The sequence below is a fragment of the Thalia democratica genome, chromosome 2 (genome assembly GCF_965202585.1).
Source record: "Thalia democratica chromosome 2, ktThaDemo2.hap1.1, whole genome shotgun sequence".
Lineage (NCBI taxonomy): Eukaryota > Metazoa > Chordata > Thaliacea > Salpida > Salpidae > Thalia > Thalia democratica.
In genome coordinates, this window is record NC_139166.1 from 34,848,184 (window position 1) to 34,869,684 (window position 21,501).

At 25.9% G+C, this 21,501-nt stretch overlaps 1 protein-coding gene across 1 annotated transcript; it reads left to right on the forward strand.

The window, feature by feature from the left end:
* The first annotated feature begins 259 nt into the window (after positions 1 to 259).
* LOC145829610 (prostamide/prostaglandin F synthase-like) lies at positions 260 to 17,556 on the forward strand. The gene is made up of 5 exons (XM_082937454.1): positions 260 to 334; positions 7,176 to 7,380; positions 9,342 to 9,533; positions 9,949 to 10,070; positions 16,662 to 17,556. The coding sequence occupies exons 1-5, from the start codon at positions 275 to 277 to the stop codon at positions 16,689 to 16,691; spliced, it is 609 nt and encodes a 202-aa protein (XP_082793580.1). The 5' UTR covers positions 260 to 274; the 3' UTR covers positions 16,692 to 17,556.
* Positions 17,557 to 21,501: the final 3,945 nt, after the last annotated feature.

The window sequence follows — 21,501 nt, forward strand, 5'->3', positions numbered from 1 at the left end:
AGTTGCATAAATGTGTTTTAGTTCTATTAGTTTAATGAGGTTGCTGTGCAATAAAATTTTGTAGATTTTTCAAAACTATCAATTGAATTTTTAAATAATGTTTACTTTAAATAATGCTTATCATAAAATTAATAGATCAAGTTAGAAAGTAAAATAAAATTTTAAATAAGAAAATTGTTATATTAAAAAATGTATATAAAAGTCTCATAATAGATATTGAATACAAACATCTTAGTTTTTGTCTTTTAATTGCAGCAAAAATAAAAGCATAAGTATGACTTCTTATGTAAACAAAATAAAGAAACTGATGATTTCTTCTGTAGCAACAAATGAGGTTTGATTGTTTTATAAAAAATATGTTTATAGTTATAACAACAATTTATTTGCTTTTATATGCTTCTGTGTTAGACACAGTTCCATGGAGTTGATTCAAAACATTTCTGATTCATTTAGTTGGATCTTTTTAAATAAACATATTCTATTTAAGGGCATAGGGGGAAAAACTTTTTTTTGAAATTTGATTTTATTTTATGTAGTTTTTACTAAGCTACAAGATACTTTTTACAGATTTCAAAAATTCAAAATAATTTTTGAGATATAGCTGGTCAAAGTCGGAGGCAACAACAGGTTCCTAATGGGAGGCGCAAACTAAGGCAAATAAGTAGAAATCACTAACAATCTATTTTCTCCTAGGTTTTTTGAGATAACTACCTCAAATTTTCAGGAAATGTTCCTTGCAGTATTTAGAAAATTCTGTCAGGACAAATTAAAAAAAAAAAAAATTTATAACAAAAAAAAAATGTTTTTTTTGTTTATTTTTTATATAAAACTTTTACTTTTCAACTTTTTAAAGTTTTGTTCTAACAAAATTTTCTAAATATATCAAGGAACTCTTCCTGAAATTTTGAGGTAGCTATCTCAAAAAACATAGGAGAAGATATATTTTTAGTAAAATAGTCTATATTCGCTGTTTTAGTTTGCGCCTCCCATAAGGAACCTGTTATTGCCTCCGACTTTGATGGCCTATATCTCAAAAACTATTTTGAATTTTTTAAATCTGTAAAAAGCATCTTGTAGCTTAGTAAAAACTATAAAATAAGATCAATTTAAAAATAAAGTGTTTTACCCCCCATCCTATGCCCTTAAATTAGTATCTTCTTTGATTTTTCAAATTTTGGAACTTAACTGACCAGTAATTATACAATAAGACATACAAGACACACAAATTCAATAAAACTAAATGTATTTCGAACATTTCTCATCAGTAGAGTACAAAGCTAACAAGAGATAAAATTTTACAAACTTGTATAGTAACCAAGTAATCATAAAGTAATCAAAAGAGTAATAAAAGACAAAAGCAATTAGTAAGAAATAAAATCATTGATGTTTACTTATATTTATCATTAACTTTACTTTAAGGGCATAGAAGGAGGGTCCATCTTGATTTTTACAAGTTGATCTTATTTTTTATAGTTTTATCTGAGCTATCAGAAATTTTTAACTGCTTGAAAAAATTCAAAGTAATTTTTGAAATATAAGCAATCAAAGTTGGTGACCTCAATAGGTTCCTAATAGAAGGCACAAACCAAAAACGCAAAAAAAGACTATTTCATTAAATATCTATATTTTCCTTCATTTTTTCTAATCTTCTTCAAATTTTCACAGAAAGTCTATAATTAAATTTTAAAAAGATTGAATGCATGAATTTTTTTAATTTTGGAAAAAAAAATCATATAAAAAAACATATGTATTTCTTTCCATTAAAAACCCAGTTGAAGTGTGTTGATTTGTTAACACACAGAAACATATGTAGGTACAATAGAGGAAGATTACTGTATAATTTGTTTTTATTTAAATTCCAGTGAACTTGTTTCACTAGGATCTTTTGTTAGCAAACGATTAAATCTATATTTTGAACAGTTATAAAAAATTGCCTACTTTTTTTGTTTTTTTATCTAAATAAAAGATTGAGGTAACTGTAAAAGGAGATAAAATTGCACCAAGGCTCACTTTTGCACGAGCAGACAATTTTGCAATTTAAAAAAAAAACAATTTTTTTGTTAATATTTCTTTTATAAATATTTTTTTATGTTTTATTTTTTTACTACCACTGTTACCCCTAATCCTTACCCTTGTTTGGTAGCTTTTTTTAATTACTTTTTTTAAATAAATTTTTTAATTTTTTTTTATAATAATTTTTATTAGCTATTTTTATTTCTATTTTTACTATCACTGTTACCCCTAATCCTTGGTCAGTAACTTTTATTTATTTATTAATTTATCTTCTTTTTTTTTGTTTTTTTTACTCTCGTGCAAAATTCTTCCAGCTTGTGCAAAATTGATCCATGGCGCAAAATTGTCTTTGTGCAATTTTATCCCCTTGTGCAATTTAGTAACCTTGTGCAATTTTGTCTTTGTGCAATTTAGACCTGTTCCTAAAAGATTCAGTGATTCTACATTTATTCTAAAACTACAGTTTTGCAGTGGTAGTGCTCATCAGTCAAAACAAACATGCAAAACTACTACAAATAGCTGTATTTATATTGAAAACTGGAAATCTAATTAGGCATGTTGATTGTTTTAAGTAAAGTTAATTAGTTTGCTTCTGGCAATTAATATAAGTAAAATGGGTAGTTGTCTAAATTGCGCGAGTGCCCAAATTGCACAAGGAGACAAAATTGCACAAGTTCACAAAATTGCACGAAGATACTTTTGCACAAAGGCAATTTTGCACAAGCAGACATATTTGCACGGAGACAATTTTGCACAGGTTAAATATTTTTTTTTAATGTTTTTTATTAATTTTTTATTTATTTATTATTATTTTTTTTAATTACTATCACCTTTAACCCTAACCCTCGGTTGGTAAGTTTTTTTTTTTATTAGTTTTTTTTTTTAATTTAAATTTTTTTTTTTTTTTATTTGTTTATTTTTTTTACTATTACTGTTACCCCTAACCTTTACCCTTGGTCAGAAGCTTCTTTATTTTCTAATTAATTTTTTTTTAATATTTTTTTTTAATTATAGTTTTTTAGCTATTTTTTATTTTTACTATCACTGTTACCCCTAACCCTTACCCTCGGTCGGTAGCTTTTTTTTTTAATTAATTTATTTTATTTTTTATATTTTTTAAACTATAATTTTTATTAGCAATTTTTTATTTTTACTATCACTATTTCCCCTAACCCTTACCCTCGGTCAGTAACTTTTTTTTTTAAATTTTTTTTTTTTTTTTTTTTGGTTTAATTTTTATTTTCATTTTACTTTATTTTTTTACTCACGTGCCAAAATGTAATTGTGCAAAATTGTCTAAGTGCATTTTTGTACACTTGTGCAATTCTGTTCTCGTGCAATTTAGTTGCCTTGCGCAATTTAATAACCTTGTGCATTTTTGTCTTTGTGCAATTTAGACCCGTTCCCAAGTAAAATAGATTAGTAGATAACATAAACAAAATTCATGGTAAAAACTATAAGTATTAAAAATTTAACATAAATTAAATTTTGAAATATCAAAGAGAAATTTTTGGTACAAAAACATAAAAATAAGTACAACAAACATTACAAATTATATAGAGCACTTTGCTTTTGTTTATTCCAGTTTTTAAGTAAATATTTTGCTTGATGTCTACATGTGTTCATGGGTATACTATCAAAATCCACCCGCAACCCGCGTTTAAAATACACCCAATTTTTTTAAATTTTCTTTATCAAAAAATTTACTGATGCTAGGATAAAAGTTGATAAATTCAAATTTAAGCAGTTTATATTTTCCTTTTTTTTAAATTTCTGAACCAGGTTAAGACCTTGTTAGAGCTTATCCAATGATTAAATACTTTTTTGCATTTATTTTTTTGTTTACATTGTCAATTGTTCTCTTAGCAATAATTCTAATTTCTGAGCCTGTTGAGTTTATCAGTCTTGTTTGCATTTTGCGGTTGAAGTCATTCTTATGGTCTTTCAAGGTGACGTAACATTGTTTCAATGGGAGGATGCTTATTCTATCATCTAGCTTAAGTTTTTTAGCAATTTCAAAAGCCTTTGTATTTATTTTGTCAATTATGCTATTATTGCATTTTTTGTATTCCTCTTTTATTTTATTTATTAGCGTTATGTTGTAATCATGTTTTAGAATTTGGTAGAAGTTTGTGGTTTTGTCAGCTTTAACAAGAATGTCTTTTGATATTGTTATATTTTTTATGTATACCTCTATTTTCTTCTAAAACTCATTGTTAACTTTTCTGTATTTTAAGTTTTTGGCTACATTAAACATGTTGCTTTCAGATTCCTTCAGCTAGTTTGATAGTTTGGGGAGTAAATCTAGAATTAAATCCGTTTGTTTCCTTAAAGTTTTCAATGCATTGGCTTTATTTTTTGGTACAAAAAATATTTTTAGCCCGACCCTTCTACAGAATTTTTGTACTTGCTCTATCAATTAAACTTGTATTCATGTCTGTTGCTTACTGGAATATTCTTGCCTGAGTACCTCAAATTGATTTTTTTGTATGCCATATTTGTATTAGCTAGAAGGAGCTATGTTTATGTTCAATCACTTAAAAATAAGCTAATAACTCTGCTCAGTTTAAAAACTTTTTAAAAGCTTTAGATAAAAAATTCAGTGATTCTAGTTTATTCAAAAGCTAGGTTTTTTCTAAGTTTTTTTAAGTAAAAGTTATATTTTTTATATTTAAAACCTTTAAAATTCAAAGTTTCTTAAACTATAAAAGGAACGTTTCCTGAAAGTTTGAGGTCTCTAGCTCAAAGAATGAAGGAGAATTTAGATTTTAGTAATTTTTAAAATTTCTGAGAAAATTGACACCAAAAAATTTGCATTTGTATTAGAACTTTTTACAAAAATTATAATATATCAAAAGTTAAATACAGTTTTTTAATTCTATAAAAACTTGCTTCTAGTTTGTACTTAAAGCTTTTATATAAGCGACAATGTTATTTTTAGTAAAAAATGTTGAACATCTCCCTATGCCCTTCATATAATGACAATAATACGCCCTATAAAGTATTACGAAAATAAAAAAACAGTATAATCAAAATATTTTTGCTTACGTCAAACAGGTTTCCTTAAAAAAATACTATAGCTTCTAGTTTAATCTAATCGAAAACATTATTACAAGTTTTAATAGTTTTAAATCTATTCAGACTTTAACTATTTGCACATGTTGAGTCATTTACCAAATGTTCTGTAATGGACGAACATTTAGATGTATTTAAAACTTTGACCTGTGTATCATCCTTTTTTTCTGAAAATCAAAAATTATCTACTCTCTTCGGGACATGCTCTTTTATCCTTTTCCTTAGATGTCTTGTTGTCAATTCAATATAGCTTGCTTTACAATAGAAGTTGAATTGGTAAACTACCATACTGTTGTAAAGCAATCTATATTGGATTGACAACAAGACATCTAAGGAAAAGGATAAAGAGCATGTCCGAAGAGAGTAGAGAATTTTTGATTTTCAGAAAAGAAGGATGATACACAGGTCAAAGTTTTAAATACATCTAAACATTTGTCCATTACAGAACATTTGGTAAATGCCTCAACATGTGCAAACAGTTAAAGTCTGAATAGATTTAAAACTATTAAAACTTGTAATAATGTTTTTGATTTGATAAACTAGAAGCTATTTGTACCATATTAAGGAAACCTGTTTGAAGTAAACAAAAGTATTTTGATTATTCTGTTTCTTTATTTTCCTAATATTTTATAAGGTGTGTTATTGTCATTATATTAATGCATAGTTAATAATGATGTATTTTAACTTAAATGATTTTAATTGTTGCTAATTGCTTTTGTCTTTTATAACTTTTTTGACCATTTTATGATTACTTGGTTACTATATAAGTTTGTAAAGTCTTATCTCTTGTTAGGTTTGTACTCTATGATAAGAACTGCTCGAAATATATTTAACTTTACTGAATTTGTTTGTCTTGTATATCGTATTGCATAATCTTATTTTATTACAACAAGTTTAAATTATTTGATAATAATTTTTTATATTTTGAAATAACGTCAACTTATTGTGTTGCTTCAGAGTTGCCCAAAAAACCTGGAATCCTAGAAAAACCTGGAGTTTGACAACTTAGGCAAAGAAAACATGGAACTTAAGAAAAAAAAACCCTAGAATTTCCAACAAAAATCACTAAAAAATCTGGAAACACCTAGAATTTATAATTAATTTTATGCAAAGTAATGAAATTTCTTGTAGATGCAAAAAAATCTATCAAATAGAAAACTTTTTTTGTATCTGTAAATTTGTTTTTAAAAAACACATTTTAAGGCTTTAAGCATCTTTTCAATATTTTTTTTAATTTTTAAGAGAGCTTTGTACTTAAGATTTAATTTTGTTCTAAAAATGGACCAAAAAATTTATTTTTTTAAAAACCTGTAAAAAGTTAAGAAAACATGGAATTAAAAAAAACCTGTAACAACCCTGTATAGTATCAATAAAATATCTACCAAAAACACCTTTTTTAACTTGAGACTTACTTATAACTAAAAATTGTCAAAAAACTATGTACCAAGGAATAAGTTCTGAATAACCTGGAAGATGTTTTAAGTACCTGGAAGAAATTTAGAAAACATGAACAAAGTTAAAAAAGTATTTGGCAACCCTGTTGCTTTGTTTTCGTATTATTTTTGATTGTTTTATTGATCTTTACAGTAATAAATGTTTTAATAAAAGTTCCAATTGTTAAAACACGAAATTCAGACATATAGAAAAAATGTATAGCTTACTTTTGTAACTTCTGTTTTTTTTTAATTAGTGAAGTACAAGTGAACATCTCAGAAGGTCAATATAAAATGTACCCATTACTGTAACCCAGAAACAATTGAACAAATGATTAAAACAAAGTTTAAAACAGTTAAGCTTTTGAAATAAGACTTATACTAAAAATAGTGGCAAAAACTAAACCAATCAACTATCATTGGTCCTAATAAAGATGAAACTAGTTGTTTTTCCTCTCAGGTGCTGTTGTTGTTGATAGTGTGGTGAAGTTCATTGTTTATTATTGATGGCGAGAAACATCTTAGCTTTGTTGATTATGGCTGAAATAAATATAAAAGCTAATAACATTAGTTTTTGTAAAAATGTTTGAACTCTCCTATGTACTTGACAGTTACTTAGGATTTTTAAGAACTTAGAATAAAACTTTTATTTAGATGGTCTCTTTTGAATCTTTGTGGGCAGAAAATGATGTTGTATTTTACTTTTTGAGAAGATTTGGTTGTCCTCTTTGTAGATGGATCTCAAATGAGCTGAACAGTATAAATAGTGTTTTAGCTCAAAATAACACTAAACTGGTTGGAATTGCACCAGAAAAATTTGGTTTAGAAGAATTTCAACAAGGAAAATATTTTACTGGAGGTTTTTTTTCAATGTAATATAAATGTTTTTTGTACTGTAGAGATTTTTAAATTAACTAAACTGTAATTTTATTCCTAAAGGGCCTAGAGTAGCAACTACCTTTAATTGAGGGAAGTCCCCATTTTTAAGCTTTAAGCGTTTAGCTCTTAAGGCTTTTACTGAATTTACCTTACTCATTAGGTTTAACTTAGTAACTAATAAATATGTAATAAACTTAATATGTATATTTTCTTCAATTAAGTGAGTTTATTGAAAAAGTTGTATTAATAGAAAGTAGAAGTGATAAAGCAGCTAAATATATCAGTAGTTAAAACTGTGAAAATAAACACAACAACTATACACAAAACTCTACAAATAAAAATGTTCTTAAAATGTTTGAATGTCACAATCTTTATTACAAAAATAGGTCTTCTTAATAATTAATAGTCTTAGTATATGTTGTGCTTCATGCACAACAATGGCTAAACTGAGCATAATACAATAATACAAATAAACATAAAGTTCTTATGTAATGAAAATCATAAAAGAAGTTCTTAAATTCAATTAGTGTCTTAAAGCTGATTTGCCTTCCACACGGTCTTATGGCTAAGTGTGGCTAATGAGCATAATGACAAACATTGTTAAAGTTTTATTATGTGATTTGATAAACAATTGTCTTACGCCCCCTGGCGGTTATTTAAAAAACAAGAAAATATACATCTGCTACATAATGAATGTTTTAGTGAACCTAATAAAATATTTTCAATTTTAAGTTACATATACTTTAGTTTGTTTTAACTGTTTTACTAAGATAAATAAGATTAAATCTAGTATTTCTGATAATCTTTAAGATTTAAGTTTGGATGAAAAGTTTCCTATACCATATATTGCAATTGTTTAATAACAACTCACAAATATTTTTAATTTACAACATTCTAATTGTAGGCTACTATAAATAATTTTTGAAATTGATTTATTTCATGCAGTAGTCAAAAAATTATGATAGAAAACTTTTTTGTAATCATTATAAGCAGAGCATGGCTACAACAACTACTAAAACTGTTTTATTGTTTTTTTTTTATAAAATTTTCATAATTAAGTTTTTTAAGATTCTTTCCGAACGAATTTTCTAAATTTTCCAAGGAACATTTCCTGAAAGTTTGAGAGAGATTTTTAGTGAAGTAGTCTTTATTTGCCGTTTTAGTTTGCGTCTGCCATAAGAAACCTATTGAAAGCTCCAACTTTGACCTGCTATATCTCAAAAATTATTTAGAATTTTTGGAATCTGTAAAATGCATCTTATAGCTTAGTTAAAACTCTATAAAATATGATCAAATTGTGAAAAAAGTATTAACCCCCTATGCCCTTAATTACATAAAACTTTGTGAAATATTAAAACGTCCATTATTTGTGTAATAACTTGGTTTATGATCAGTTTTTAAACTTACAATAAAAACAATTAAATCAGTTTCTAGTTTATACAAGTTGTTGTTAATGTTTATTGCACAAAGAGGTTTTTGTTAGGCAGAGAAATATTTTTAATGAAAATATTATAGGTAAACAGCACATTTTATTAAATTATAAATAAAGCCCTTAGAAACATTGTTATATAAAAAATTCACAAAAACTTAATACTTGTAAGTATTATGAAATTAAAAGCATAGTTTATAATTGTAAAAGTTTATACTATTTTTGGGGATTTTAAAACTTTAAAAAACTGAAGATGTTTCAAACATGTGTTTTACTAACTGACTTAAACAAATAGACAACCATGCTCAAGTAGTCCACATATATAAGTCTACATATATAATTTTTTTAAGAAGTATAACTTATAAATAGTTTTTGTTGACTCTTAGTTTGTATGACAATTGAAAGAAAATAATTAATTTTACAAGTGAAAAGCTATTTGGTTATTTTTTTTAAATATGTAAAGTAGGAAATATAAATTTTAAGTTTAGAAAATTAAATAAACTAATATAAAGATTTGTATTTGGACGAATCAAAAAAATCTTATGTTGAACTTGGCTTTACAAGATTTTCATTTTTTGGTTCATTGGGAGCTGCTATTGCAAGCAGCACAAGAAGTATGGTAAATGAAGCAAAAATAAATGGAATAAGTGGAAATATACAGGGTGATACAAGGCAATTGGGTGGAATGCTTATAGTTAAAAAAGGTGAGCCTGTTTACATTTATTTATACAGGTTTATCTGTGAAATATTCAAATTACAGTAGTTAATTTTTTTATAATATTTTTAATTTTTTTATAATAGTATCTAAATTTATTATATATATTTTTTACATAAATTTGTTGCCATACTCTGAATTTTTATGTACTATTAGCAATATAACAAGAAATAAGTTAAATTTTGAACAAAAACGAACTTTTAAGATTTATTCTAATATAGAAAGAAAAATAAGGTTTTTATATAGTTATACTATTTCAAATATAATAAAATGCATAAAATCCAAGTAAAATGTATTAATAACAACCTTTATTTAAGAATGTTTCATACAACAAATTCAAATTTTCAAAAGTTTGTCTAATACAGATTTAACTTGATTAACATTTGAAAAAATAACTTATGCAGGTGGAGAACAGATTTTTTATTTTAAACAAGTAGAAGCAGCTGATTATGTTAAGAATAGTGAAATTTTAAAAGTTCTTGGTATTGAGCAAGAAGTGAAAGACTCAGAACAAGCTTCTAAAGTAGTAAGTTAAATAATTAGTTATATTAACTGTTATACAGACACATCTAGCAATATAATGTATGATTTTTAAGCAATCTTTTTTTTAATATATTTGGTTAAGTTTGTTCAAATAATTAAAAAATGGTTGTTAAACTTTTAAAATATAGTATTTGAAGACTAGTGTTAGTTTACTTCTAAATAAATACCTTATAACCCTCATTTCTAAAATAAATACATAAAAGTGGTTAAACCAAATTATATTTTAAAGATATTTAGGATATTCTTTTTCATTAAATATCGACTTTGAGTTTTCATTTGTTTTAAGTTATTCATAAAAATTAAATTTTACCATGTAAGTTTTAGCTCTGATTTATTATAGGGTTTACAGCCAAAATAAAATAAAGTATTTTACTTCAAATGATTCTGAAAAAAAAAATTATTAAAAAGGAACATATAAAAACAGGTTTGCCACACACTCTTAGACTATTTTAAAGTTTTTGAAAAATTAAGGTCAAAACTTCTTAGTTTAAATTTTTGGAACCTTGTTGAAAAACTCATGCTGACTCAGGCTGGTTAAGAGATGTTTTTAGAAACTAAACTTAGTTTTTTCATTAAAGTAAAATTTTTAAATTTTATATGTATATAGTTTATTGCAAATTGTCAAAAAGAAAAAACATTAAACTTGCTTCATAAAGCTAAATGATATAGTCTGGAGCTGTTTAGATTTCAAAATGAATAACATTAGTCTACAAATTACGTGAAAAAACATTTTGACTTAATTATGAAACTTTGAACAGAATGCAACTATTGCGAAAATTCAACTTTGTTCGAAATATACTAGAAATATAATAAAAAAACTACAAATATGTGAAATAAAATTTAGAAATTTAGATGTTTTTAAACTATTGAGAAGCTTTTTTATATGTAGGCAAGACGGTATGAATTCGCTTCTGTTGTTTAAGCAACCCTCTTTTTTCAACGCATACATAACGGCAGTTGATTATTTTAAGCACTGCCTACACACAGGGTTATTACGATATGTGCTCTTTTTATCACCTCCAAGTTATTCTAAAATCTATGTTCTTGCGATAAAGGGCCATAAAAATAATTTAAAAGCTAAGTTTCAATACCATGTACACTATCTCTAAAAGATTTTTATGGTTAGCATATCTGAATCTAAACTGAGTTGAGCATAAGCCGATGTAAAAACTTTTATAAGGTCAGAGTTAACTGTTGCCTTGTAAATGATATTCTCCGAACGGCAATTGCCTCCTTTCAAATCATATTTGCAGCCACCATCGAAATTACGAATATATTTCTTAAAATTTTTTTGCTATGAGCTTTTATTAATCTCTCCAAATTCGCCGTACATGATTAACTAATTCGCACATTATGCCTGTTGAAAATTTTTGACATTAGGTAGTTTTTGTTAAAATGTTTTTATACTAAACTTAAAAATTCTCTGCCGATGTTTGTTTTAACTGAACTGCTTAATGGGGGATTATACCAAATTATATTTTGTTTTCTTTTTTTGTTATTGTTCGTTAAAGTTTTTTGCTCAGGTTTTTCAATTTTAAGTTTATTATTGTATCCACATTGTTTAAATATTAATTCGTTATCAATTTTTGGTCTTTAAGAAATTATCTTCTTTACTTGATATTTTCTTTAAACGTTGATTTAATACATTTGCTATATTAAAATAAATGTTTTTTGGATGACTAGAGTTTTGTTAAAATACATAATTTTTGCGTTTTGCTTTTTATAAGGCATATAGGAAAGATCATACAAGCTTTGCTTCACATCTAGGTAGTCAGTTGTCACCATTGGTGATTCAACGGTGACTAGTAACCCCATAGACTAAAAGAAGGTATGCGTTTGTTTTTATAACCTTTCAATTATAAAGTTATAAAAATTAAACAATACTGCTAGACCATCGTCACTGTACAACCCAACTGTTTCTAACCCAAAAGTATATTTTAACCCGTCTAACAAGAAAAGTCCTACCAGTCCGCATAACTCTGTATCCATAAACGATCCCTGCGCTACATCATAATGACAGCTGGTGTTATTTGCTCTCCTTTTTCGCAACATATTTCCTTGTTCATAGAATACTGATTTAAGGCGATTTTTATTAGACTTCAATCTTCATAAGGTATGCTAGTATAATTACTAGCGAGTTTTAAATGATTTATGTTTATATAAACAATTCTTCACTGCTTTAAAGATAAAAGTCTAGTCGACAAACTTAAAAAAACTGTACGTTTGTTTTTCCAAACCAGTAAACTTTAAGACTTTTTTAAGACTTTGTCTGTATCAGTTCACTGCATAAGTTTAGATTTTAAACACACAGGTTTTACCTGAGCTGGTAATTATACTAGCTAGCGTACCTAATGAAGACTTAATTCTAATAAAAAATGCATGTAAATCAGTACTCTATGATTAACGAAATCTGTGGCGCAAAAGGAGAGCAAATAACACCAGCTGTCATTATGATGTAGCGCAGGGATCATTTATGGATACAGAGTTATGCGGACTGGTAGGACTTTTCTTGTTAGACGGGTTAAAAAATACTTTTGGGTTAGAAATAGTTGGGTTGTACAGTGACGATGGTCTAGCTGTATTGTTTAATTTTTATAGCTTTATAATTGAAAGGTTATAAAAACAAACGCATACCTTCTTTTAGTCTATCTTTTTGATGCAGCGCAGGGATCGTCTATGGGTGAAGAGTTATGCAAACTGGTACTGGTAGGACTTTTTCGCTGCCAAAAAAAAAACCGAAAGAACCTGAAATTTAAGAAATTTTGAAAAAATCTGGAGTTTCAAAAAAAATCATTAGAAAAACCCAGAAAAACCTTGAATTTTAAACTACTTTTACATATAAAGTAACAAAAATTCGATTAGATACAAAAAATCTTTTTTTATTATAATTGAAGTATATTCATTAAAAAACACGTTTATAGTAGCTTTAAAATATATTTTCAATCTTGTATTTTAAATAGTTTTATTACCTTAAGTTTAATTTAGACTAAAAATTGACCAAAAAATATTGAGAATGAAAGAAATTGAGAAAACCTGAAAGAAATTTGCAAAAAAATCTTTGGCAACCCTGTAAAAAGAGCATAGCCTATAGCCGATGGTAATAATCCGGTGTGTAGGCTGTGCTTAAAATAATCAACTGCTGTTATGTTGCGTTGAAACAAGAGGATTGCTTAAATAAGAGAAGCAAATTCATATCATCTTGCCGACCTTTAAAAAGCTTCTCTTAAAGTGCAATTAATATCTAATGATATAGTTACATATTTGTAAATGTAAATGTTTTGTAAATGCAGTTGTATTTGTCGAACAAAGTTGAATTTTGCACTAATTGCGTTTTGTACAAAGTTTCATGATTAAGTTATATTGTTCATTTTTCTGTAATTTGTGCACTAATGTTATTCATTTAGAAATCTAAACAGCTGTGTATAAGTATCATTAGGCTATATGAAATATATGCACTGTTCATTTTAAACTTAACTATTTGAAATAAATTATAAAAGTGCATAAAGTGAAAATTAACTCAGTTGGTTTATTTCTATAAATTATATATATATTTATTTTACTACAAATATAATTTATTGAACACAGACTTTTTAAAACGTTTATTGTACTTTGATAATTTTATTTTTAGACTAAACAACTTTCAATGGTTTTAAAACCATTTTCTTTCTGCTTTTTTATTTTTTATTATTTTTTGCATTCTAATAATTTGCCTTTGTAGATAGGCCTACAGAAGTGACAAGTACACTGTTGCGTTTTTCTTTAAATAAGAAGATTTAAGTTTAGTTTTCAAAGTACAATAACCTGCCAACTAGGAACGCATTTTGAACACAACGCAAAAGAGCGTACCCAAGCGACAGTGCCTACCTAGGAAAATTCGGTTTTTATTTACCTACATTGAGCCTAATGCAGACATGTTAGAAGCGGCTAAAATTTTAAAATTACTGTTAAAGCAAAATCCCCCAAAACAGAAACTTTCACCAGAAAACAAAACATATTTTTTAATGTATATTATAAGTCTTAAGTTTTTAACTAATATCAGGGTTGCCAAAAAACATAAAAACCTAGAAAATCCTGGAATTTGACAATTTATGCTAAAAAAAACCTGGAAAAACCTGGAGTTTAAGAAAAAAAAAACTTGGAATTTTTAACAATTTTAACATGTTTAGTAGTAAAAATTCGATGTGGCACAAAAAATCTATCATATAGATAAAAGTTTGTTGTCATCATTAAATTTTTTTTTATTGAAAAACACATTTAAAGTAGCTTTACACTATCTTTTTAATGTTGTTATACTATTAACACTATTTCTTACCTTAAACTTAACTTTAAACTAAAAATAGAACCAAATATGTGTACTTTTTAAAACCTGGAGAAATTTTTGAAAACCTGGAGAAAATTTGCCAGAGACATTTAGAAACCCTGTAATATATGTTTTTCTATCGTATATTTTGTTTATGTATATTTTACAATAAGGTGTACAATACACACACTTTCAGTAAAACTAAGTATGTTTCGAGCAGCTCTCATCAGTAGAGTACACAGCTAACAAGAGATAACATTTAACAAACTTATATAGTAACCAAGTATTTATAAAGTAATAAAAACAAAATCAATTAGTGAAATATAAAAAAATTAAGTTTACTTACGTTATAATTAGCCTACAGTTAAAGTATAAATTAATATAATCACAATAACACGCCCCATAAAGTATTACGAATATAAAGAAACAGTGTAATCAAAATATTTTTGCTTACATCAAACAGGTTTCCTTAATAAAATACAAATAACTTCTAGTTTAATTAAGTCAAAAAAAATAGAACAACTTTTAGTTGTATTAAATCTATTTCGGGTTTAATTGTTTGCACATGTTGAGTTATTTACCAAATGTTCTGCAATGGACGAACGTTAAGATGTATTTACAACTTTGACCGGTGTATCATCCTTCTTTTCTGAAAAGTCAAAGTTCTCTACACTCTTCGGGACATGCTCTTTTATCCTTTTCCTTAGATGTCTTGTTGTCAATCCGATATAGTTTGCTTTACAAAAGAAGTTGTATTGTTAAATTACTATACTTTTATTTAAGTTATATTGGATCTTTACCACTTGGTATTAAAAGTGGTTTTGACGTGAAGACAGTCCTTGGATTTGCTGCATAATAAGTGCTTCTTATTAATTGTCTAATTTATTTTTTAAACTTAAATTAATGAATGGGAGTTTTAAAGTAAATACACTTTTTTCAGGTCCTAGTATTTTTATTTATCCAACTTTTCAAATTTAATTTAATTGTTTTGTTAACTAACTGTTGTGGGTACTCATTTTAATTAATAGTAACTTGATCTAGTACTATTAACTAGTTTGATTTCACTTAGTGGCAACTCTAAGGAACAAATTTTATTCTATCTCCTGTTAGCTTTGTACTCTACTGATGAGAATTGCTCGAAATATATCTAGTTTTACTGAATTCGGGTGTCTTGTATTTCTTATTGTATAATTACTGGTCAGTTGTGTATATTTATGTTCAATCGACAACGTTTTTTACTCTATTTTATATTTCCTTCTACGTTTAAAATTAACATAGTACATATAACTTTGAGCTATTTACTTAATCTCAAGATAACTTTTATGACTTTAAAATTTTTATTTTTCTTAAAATTGTGTTTGTTTTCTAGATTTTAAAAGTTTTTGTTGTTGTAATATTTTTTTAAAAGTTTAAGCTTAAATAGTAGCATTTTTTTAACTAATTTTCTCTTACTACTTTCTTTTTTCTTTAACTTAGACTATTTTTAAGTCATTCAGCATGACTTTTGTGAAACTATGTTTTATGTTATAAATAACTATTATAAAATAAAGTAGTTTTGACAATTTTAGAAAAGATTTTACTATGGGAAGTTAACCGAAACAAAATATGCATAGCTGTGAATTGTGTTTGAATTCCAAAAGTTTAGATTTTAAGAAAAAAAAGTGTCGTGATCTAAAACCTAAATTATAGCTTTCCTTGATATTGTCAAAGAAAAATAAAGATTCGCTCTAGTTTTTCTGAAGGTCACTAGTTGATAAGAAATATGAAAAAAGTGTGTTAAATCATATTAATGGAAGATATTGTTAATCAAAAATGAAAATATAACAAAAGACTAGAATCGTTAATATTGCGGGTAAAAAACAAGTTAAAATTAATTAAGATGGTTTGTATTTAATACCTAAAAATTATAAATAACTGTAACTTATAGCTAAAATAAACTGAGAATACAGTAACATACAGTTATGTACAAAATATATATACTTTTCAGAATACACAAACAAGGTTTTTAAGTAGGGTGGAAATGTTGTTTATTTTCTTTATTACATACTAATTTTTTTGATACGGCTATATACAAATGAAATACTCCACCCACTGTTTTGCTTAAAATTATATTTTGTATTTTTAACTAAGCTAAATAAAATATTTGGTACCAAAAGAGAATTTTTTAATATTTTTGCATTAAATTTTGTTACAGCTATTATTTAAAAACAAAAATAAGTTTCTATATAGCTACAACTAATGAGTAGTATAAAAGAGTAATTTGTTATTTTACAGTGCAACTTGGAAGAAAAGAGTTGTGAATGAAAACTGTTCTGTAGCTTCCTTAAACTATGTCAACATTATAATGAATGCTTTTTTTAATTGTTTTATGTTATTAAATCTATTTCATTTTGGTAAGGTTTTTAAAGTTGAATAACAACACACATTTTTTTAACTTGATATTTATAAAGCAACCTTTACTGTAAACAATTATAACGTTTTTAATTACAAGACAGACATTAAAAAATTTCATGTACAGTCACCTCTCGCGAATCTACGCACTCGTTTGGTTACCACTCTCGCTTTGATACGCATTTTGGATTTTTCAAAAAAAAAAATTGAAAAACTTTCAGTATTGTCAATTTGTTTTATGCGTTCAGTTAAAAACTTTTTATATTTTTAAAAATGCTAACTAACTTTCTACATTTGTTTACATTTATAATATTATGCTCATTGACGGTTGGATAAACATTAGCAGTGCCTCAGTGTTCCATAGTTTTAACAGTTAACAATAGTTTCAATTAAAGTTCTGAAAGAAAAATCATTGACTAACAATTTGACTATAAATAATGAAAGTTTACAACACAATGAGTAATTATCTAAAGAAACAGCTAAAACGATTATTTTCAGCAAAGTACGATATTAAATATATTTATAAATAAAAGAATTTTCTTTATTATCATGCAAGACTAGTTTAATCTTAGGTAGGCAAGGAACAAAGTAGAAAAAAAGTCTTTGTTTACACACAAACAATTTTTATTATAAAACTTTTCAAATATATGTACAACTTGAATAAAAACTATTTTTGTAGACAAAAAAGTAGGAAAGTGCCGAACTATATTTAATAGAATGCATTATAAGAACACCGCCAATACAGTAGGTATATTTGCTACGTTTATATGAGCAGTAAAGGAGCCACAGGGGGCCATGAGGTCATAGTTTGAAATTTACACTCACTAGATATTCTCGAGTTGGTCTTAGGTGTTTTTTGTGGTAGTTTTTGAGTAATCTTGTTGAAGGGGTCCATATTTTTTTAATTTTTTTAAAGGGGGCCATTTTCAAAAAAGTTTGGGAAACCCTGCTCTAAAGTCACACCAGCTCAATAACGAAGCTAGCTGATGACAGATTGTTTTAGAAACCAAATCTAAATTAACTTGTAAATACTCTATTTGTTGTTTTAGACCTTGCCCAACAACAAAGTGTTTCCAATTAAAAAATGGATTTATTATTAAATGAGGTTCCATTATATTAGTTTTTAATAATATTTTTTTGGTAGTTGAGTTTTACGCCATTCAAAAAATTCTTTTGAGTCCAACTACATTAGTCATTATAATTTAATTGAAATATACTATTACTAAAAAAATCGTTTAATAACTGTCAAAGAGTTTAAAATCCTTTTGTTTTTATTACTTTTTTTTAGATTGTTTTATAAACAAACTTTAACTACGATCATCTTATGTTGTTGTCAGCAAGCTTAGTATTTAAATACTGGATAACTATGATTTAAATTTCGCGCGAGTCGCTGTATTTTAGTAAACAAAACGTCACGTTAGACAAAACTATATTTAGTTAAGCACCATAGCTTGAAACTAATTCAATAGTTATTTAATTATTATAGCTTTTAATAAAATTTTATTTGCACGGAAAAAACTGTAAGAAGTTTCTACTTTAGATGCCCCTTTTGGCTTGCGGATCTTAATATGCCGACATCGGGTGCGTTAAATTTCAAATTCCGACAATTCAAATAATTAAAAATGTTTAAGAGACCATATCTCAAAAATTATTATATATTTGAAAAATAAAAAATACGTATGTAGGTCTTATTGATAATTACTAGCTATCTTTTATTTTTTGAAGACTTTAGCTATTTTGTAAGATTTTTTTTAAAGAATTAGAGTTGTCGAAAATTTAATTGTCATGTAACTTCGCTGACTTAGTGCATCGTGTATTAAATTAAAGACTTAGGAGATCAATTTAACTAATATACATAAATTGCTCTAGTATAGCTTTTTAGAGCTTGTACTACCACTTAAAAAAAAGCTTAAGCTTTTCTAGTTTTTATATTATGCTTAAAAAAAAAAAATTAAATAGTTTAAATTTATTTTTTTATCATCGTAGTTGTGTTCTTCAGTATTTGATACGAATTTACAGTAACCTCTTACATCTTTACGCACTCTCGTTTAGTTACGCACTTTAGATTCTAAAAAATTAAAAAATATAATTTTTAACTTATATCAATATTGCACAAATCAGTATATCTATTACATATCATTAATATATCTTTAATACAATGCAAGATAAGTCTATCCTTATGTGGGCAAAGCTCAAATTAAAAAAAGTTGTAGTAACATAAACAATTTTTGTTAAACATTTTCTTATATTTTATAAATTTATGTTCAAAAGAAGAAATCCATTACAGCACCAAATGCATGTTTTTGTAAAAAGCTATAGAAACAAACTTTAATATAGACACCACGCCGTTTCTAAATTGTAAAAAATGCCGAATTATAAATAGAATTTGCTAAGTAGATTAGAATGTAAATGTTAAGTATCAAATAAGTTACATATAAACAAAAATAAAATCTACTTATTATTAAAGTTATTAAAATTTTTCTACAAGTATTATTATTTTATGTAAATTTAAATATATTTTTTTTATAGTATATGTATAGTTTTATCTTTAGTTTTACCATTTATAAATAAAGTAAACAAATTGTTAAATGTAGTAAGTCCCCAGTCTGCTTTTAACTAGAAGCAATATCATAAAACAGCTTTTATAGTAAGTTTATTTGATACCTCTCGTATCTTTACGATCTCTCGTATCTTTACGCATTTTTTCTATGGACACAATGTGCGTAAATAAGCGAGAGGTTACTGTATATACATATATTTACAATTTGTGATATAGAATTTAAAGTATACCATCAACCGTGCAAAAATACTTAAACAAACTACGCTTTTATTTATTTTTTTGACATAACTAAAAGTTGTATATAAAATTTATGTTTTACTCGCTTTTAAGTGTGGTTTTTTAGTTTTATAAAAGTTTGTATTTGTAAACAAACAAAGTACCTAATTCTGCTGTTTTCCTAATAATTTATTTTTGATAAAACAATGTGTGGTTAGACATAAGTTCCATAAAACATCACAAATAATTGTTTGTTACTGAATACAGAAATTATATGTCTTAAATGTTTGTTTAACAGTATTACTTTCAGAGGGTTACAAAAATCATGCAAACTTTGAATTTATAACTATCATTATTCTAAAAAAAGTAAACAACATAATCAAATTTTCATTAAATCTATTTATGTTTAACAACATATCTAACAATTAGTCTTTTAGTATTGCACATCAACAAAACTATAACCTATGAATTTTATAACATAGTACACCAAAATATATAGCTTAAAACAATACTAAATTAAAAAACTAAGAAATGTGTGCATATTTAATTTATAAAATGATCAGTTTGATAATATATTAAAAGAAAAAAAATTAGTTGTTGGTAAAATTATAGTACCAAATATTAATGCGTATGATAAATAAGAATATTTTCAAAATTAAATATGATAAACATAATTTTGTAAAGAAAAATAATTAAATGCAAAAAAAAAATCTGAATCTTTCATTAAAAGGAACGAATTATAGAGTAGTTGTTTGCCTTACCGTAAGCAAATTACTTTAAAAACTGTGTTGAGAATTTTGGTAAACATGTTTTTTATTAAAACTACGTGATATTAAATCTTACATGTTTCTGTACTTATAGATATAATTTGCAATTTAATTAATAAAAAAAACTTGCTGAAGAATGCGTATAGAACGCCGAAACAGTTGTATAAGGAAAAAAATAGTTTTGTTTACTAAATTTATAATCAGCACATACAAAAAGTGGAACTCTTTTAACATCCACGGAATTAAGATAAAATCATATATTCGTACAGTGTAAGTATACTTGTATAAAATATTTGTCCTTTTCTATTGTATGTTTATACATATACGTTTTTGTATAACAATAGTATAATATATTTACTTTGTTCTTTTATAGTTTTTTTTTTTCAAAACAAAGTTATACAAATTTAATTATTCTTTGTAATTTTATTAATATTACTTAGATAAAAAGAAACTATAATATATTACTACAAGTACATAAAATAACTAATGAATAATTCAAAATGAAGTCAACGTTTTTAAGAAGCTTGTGTACATTTTTTTTACAAAAAGTTTTACAAAAAATACAGCTAAATGTGTACATGAACGTGGTTAACTTCCCTGCTAAATTTTTTTTTTTAATTTTTATACTTGATGTTCAAAATATCGTAAAATTGGACCTAAAACTCAATCTGTGTCAGCTGCACCTTAAATGTTTACTGGTAGGACTTTTTATGGGTACTATTTTATGGGCACTATTTTATGGGTAGAATTGCTGCAATTAAATCTGCCCATAATTTGATGTGATGTCATTAAAATTATGGGTAGTATTAGGATGTTGCTGCAATTAAGTTGCTGCAGTTAAATAAAAAATAAAACAGTGTCTAGGTCTTTTATAAATACTATGGGTAGTTTTTGTAGTTAAGATTTTATAAACAAAAAAATGCAAAATCAAATAAACTAATTGTTTTATTTATATGTACATTTATTTAAACTATACTTTTTAAGCTAACAAAAGTAGTGGCTCGACTTATTAAAAGACTATGGATAAGTTTTTTATTCAAGATTTAATAAAGAAAAATAAACAAAAACTTGTATACACTTAAACCAACTGTTTGATTTATAAGTTTGTTTTTGAATTTATATTTAGTAAACTTATAGAAGTAGTGTCTTGGCCTTATGTGTGCTATTTTATGGGAACTAT

What these genes read in the sequence shown, in the direction of transcription:
- LOC145829610 (XM_082937454.1), top strand. Translation starts at nt 275, where the DNA reads ATGACTTCTTATGTAAACAAAATAAAGAAACTGATGATTTCTTCTGTA. An exon ending in AGGAAAATATTTTACTGGAG is followed by an intron (nt 7,381 to 9,341) that starts GTTTTTTTTCAA and finishes ACTAATATAAAG; the next exon opens with ATTTGTATTTGGACGAATCA. An exon ending in CAGAACAAGCTTCTAAAGTA is followed by an intron (nt 10,071 to 16,661) that starts GTAAGTTAAATA and finishes GTTATTTTACAG; the next exon opens with TGCAACTTGGAAGAAAAGAG.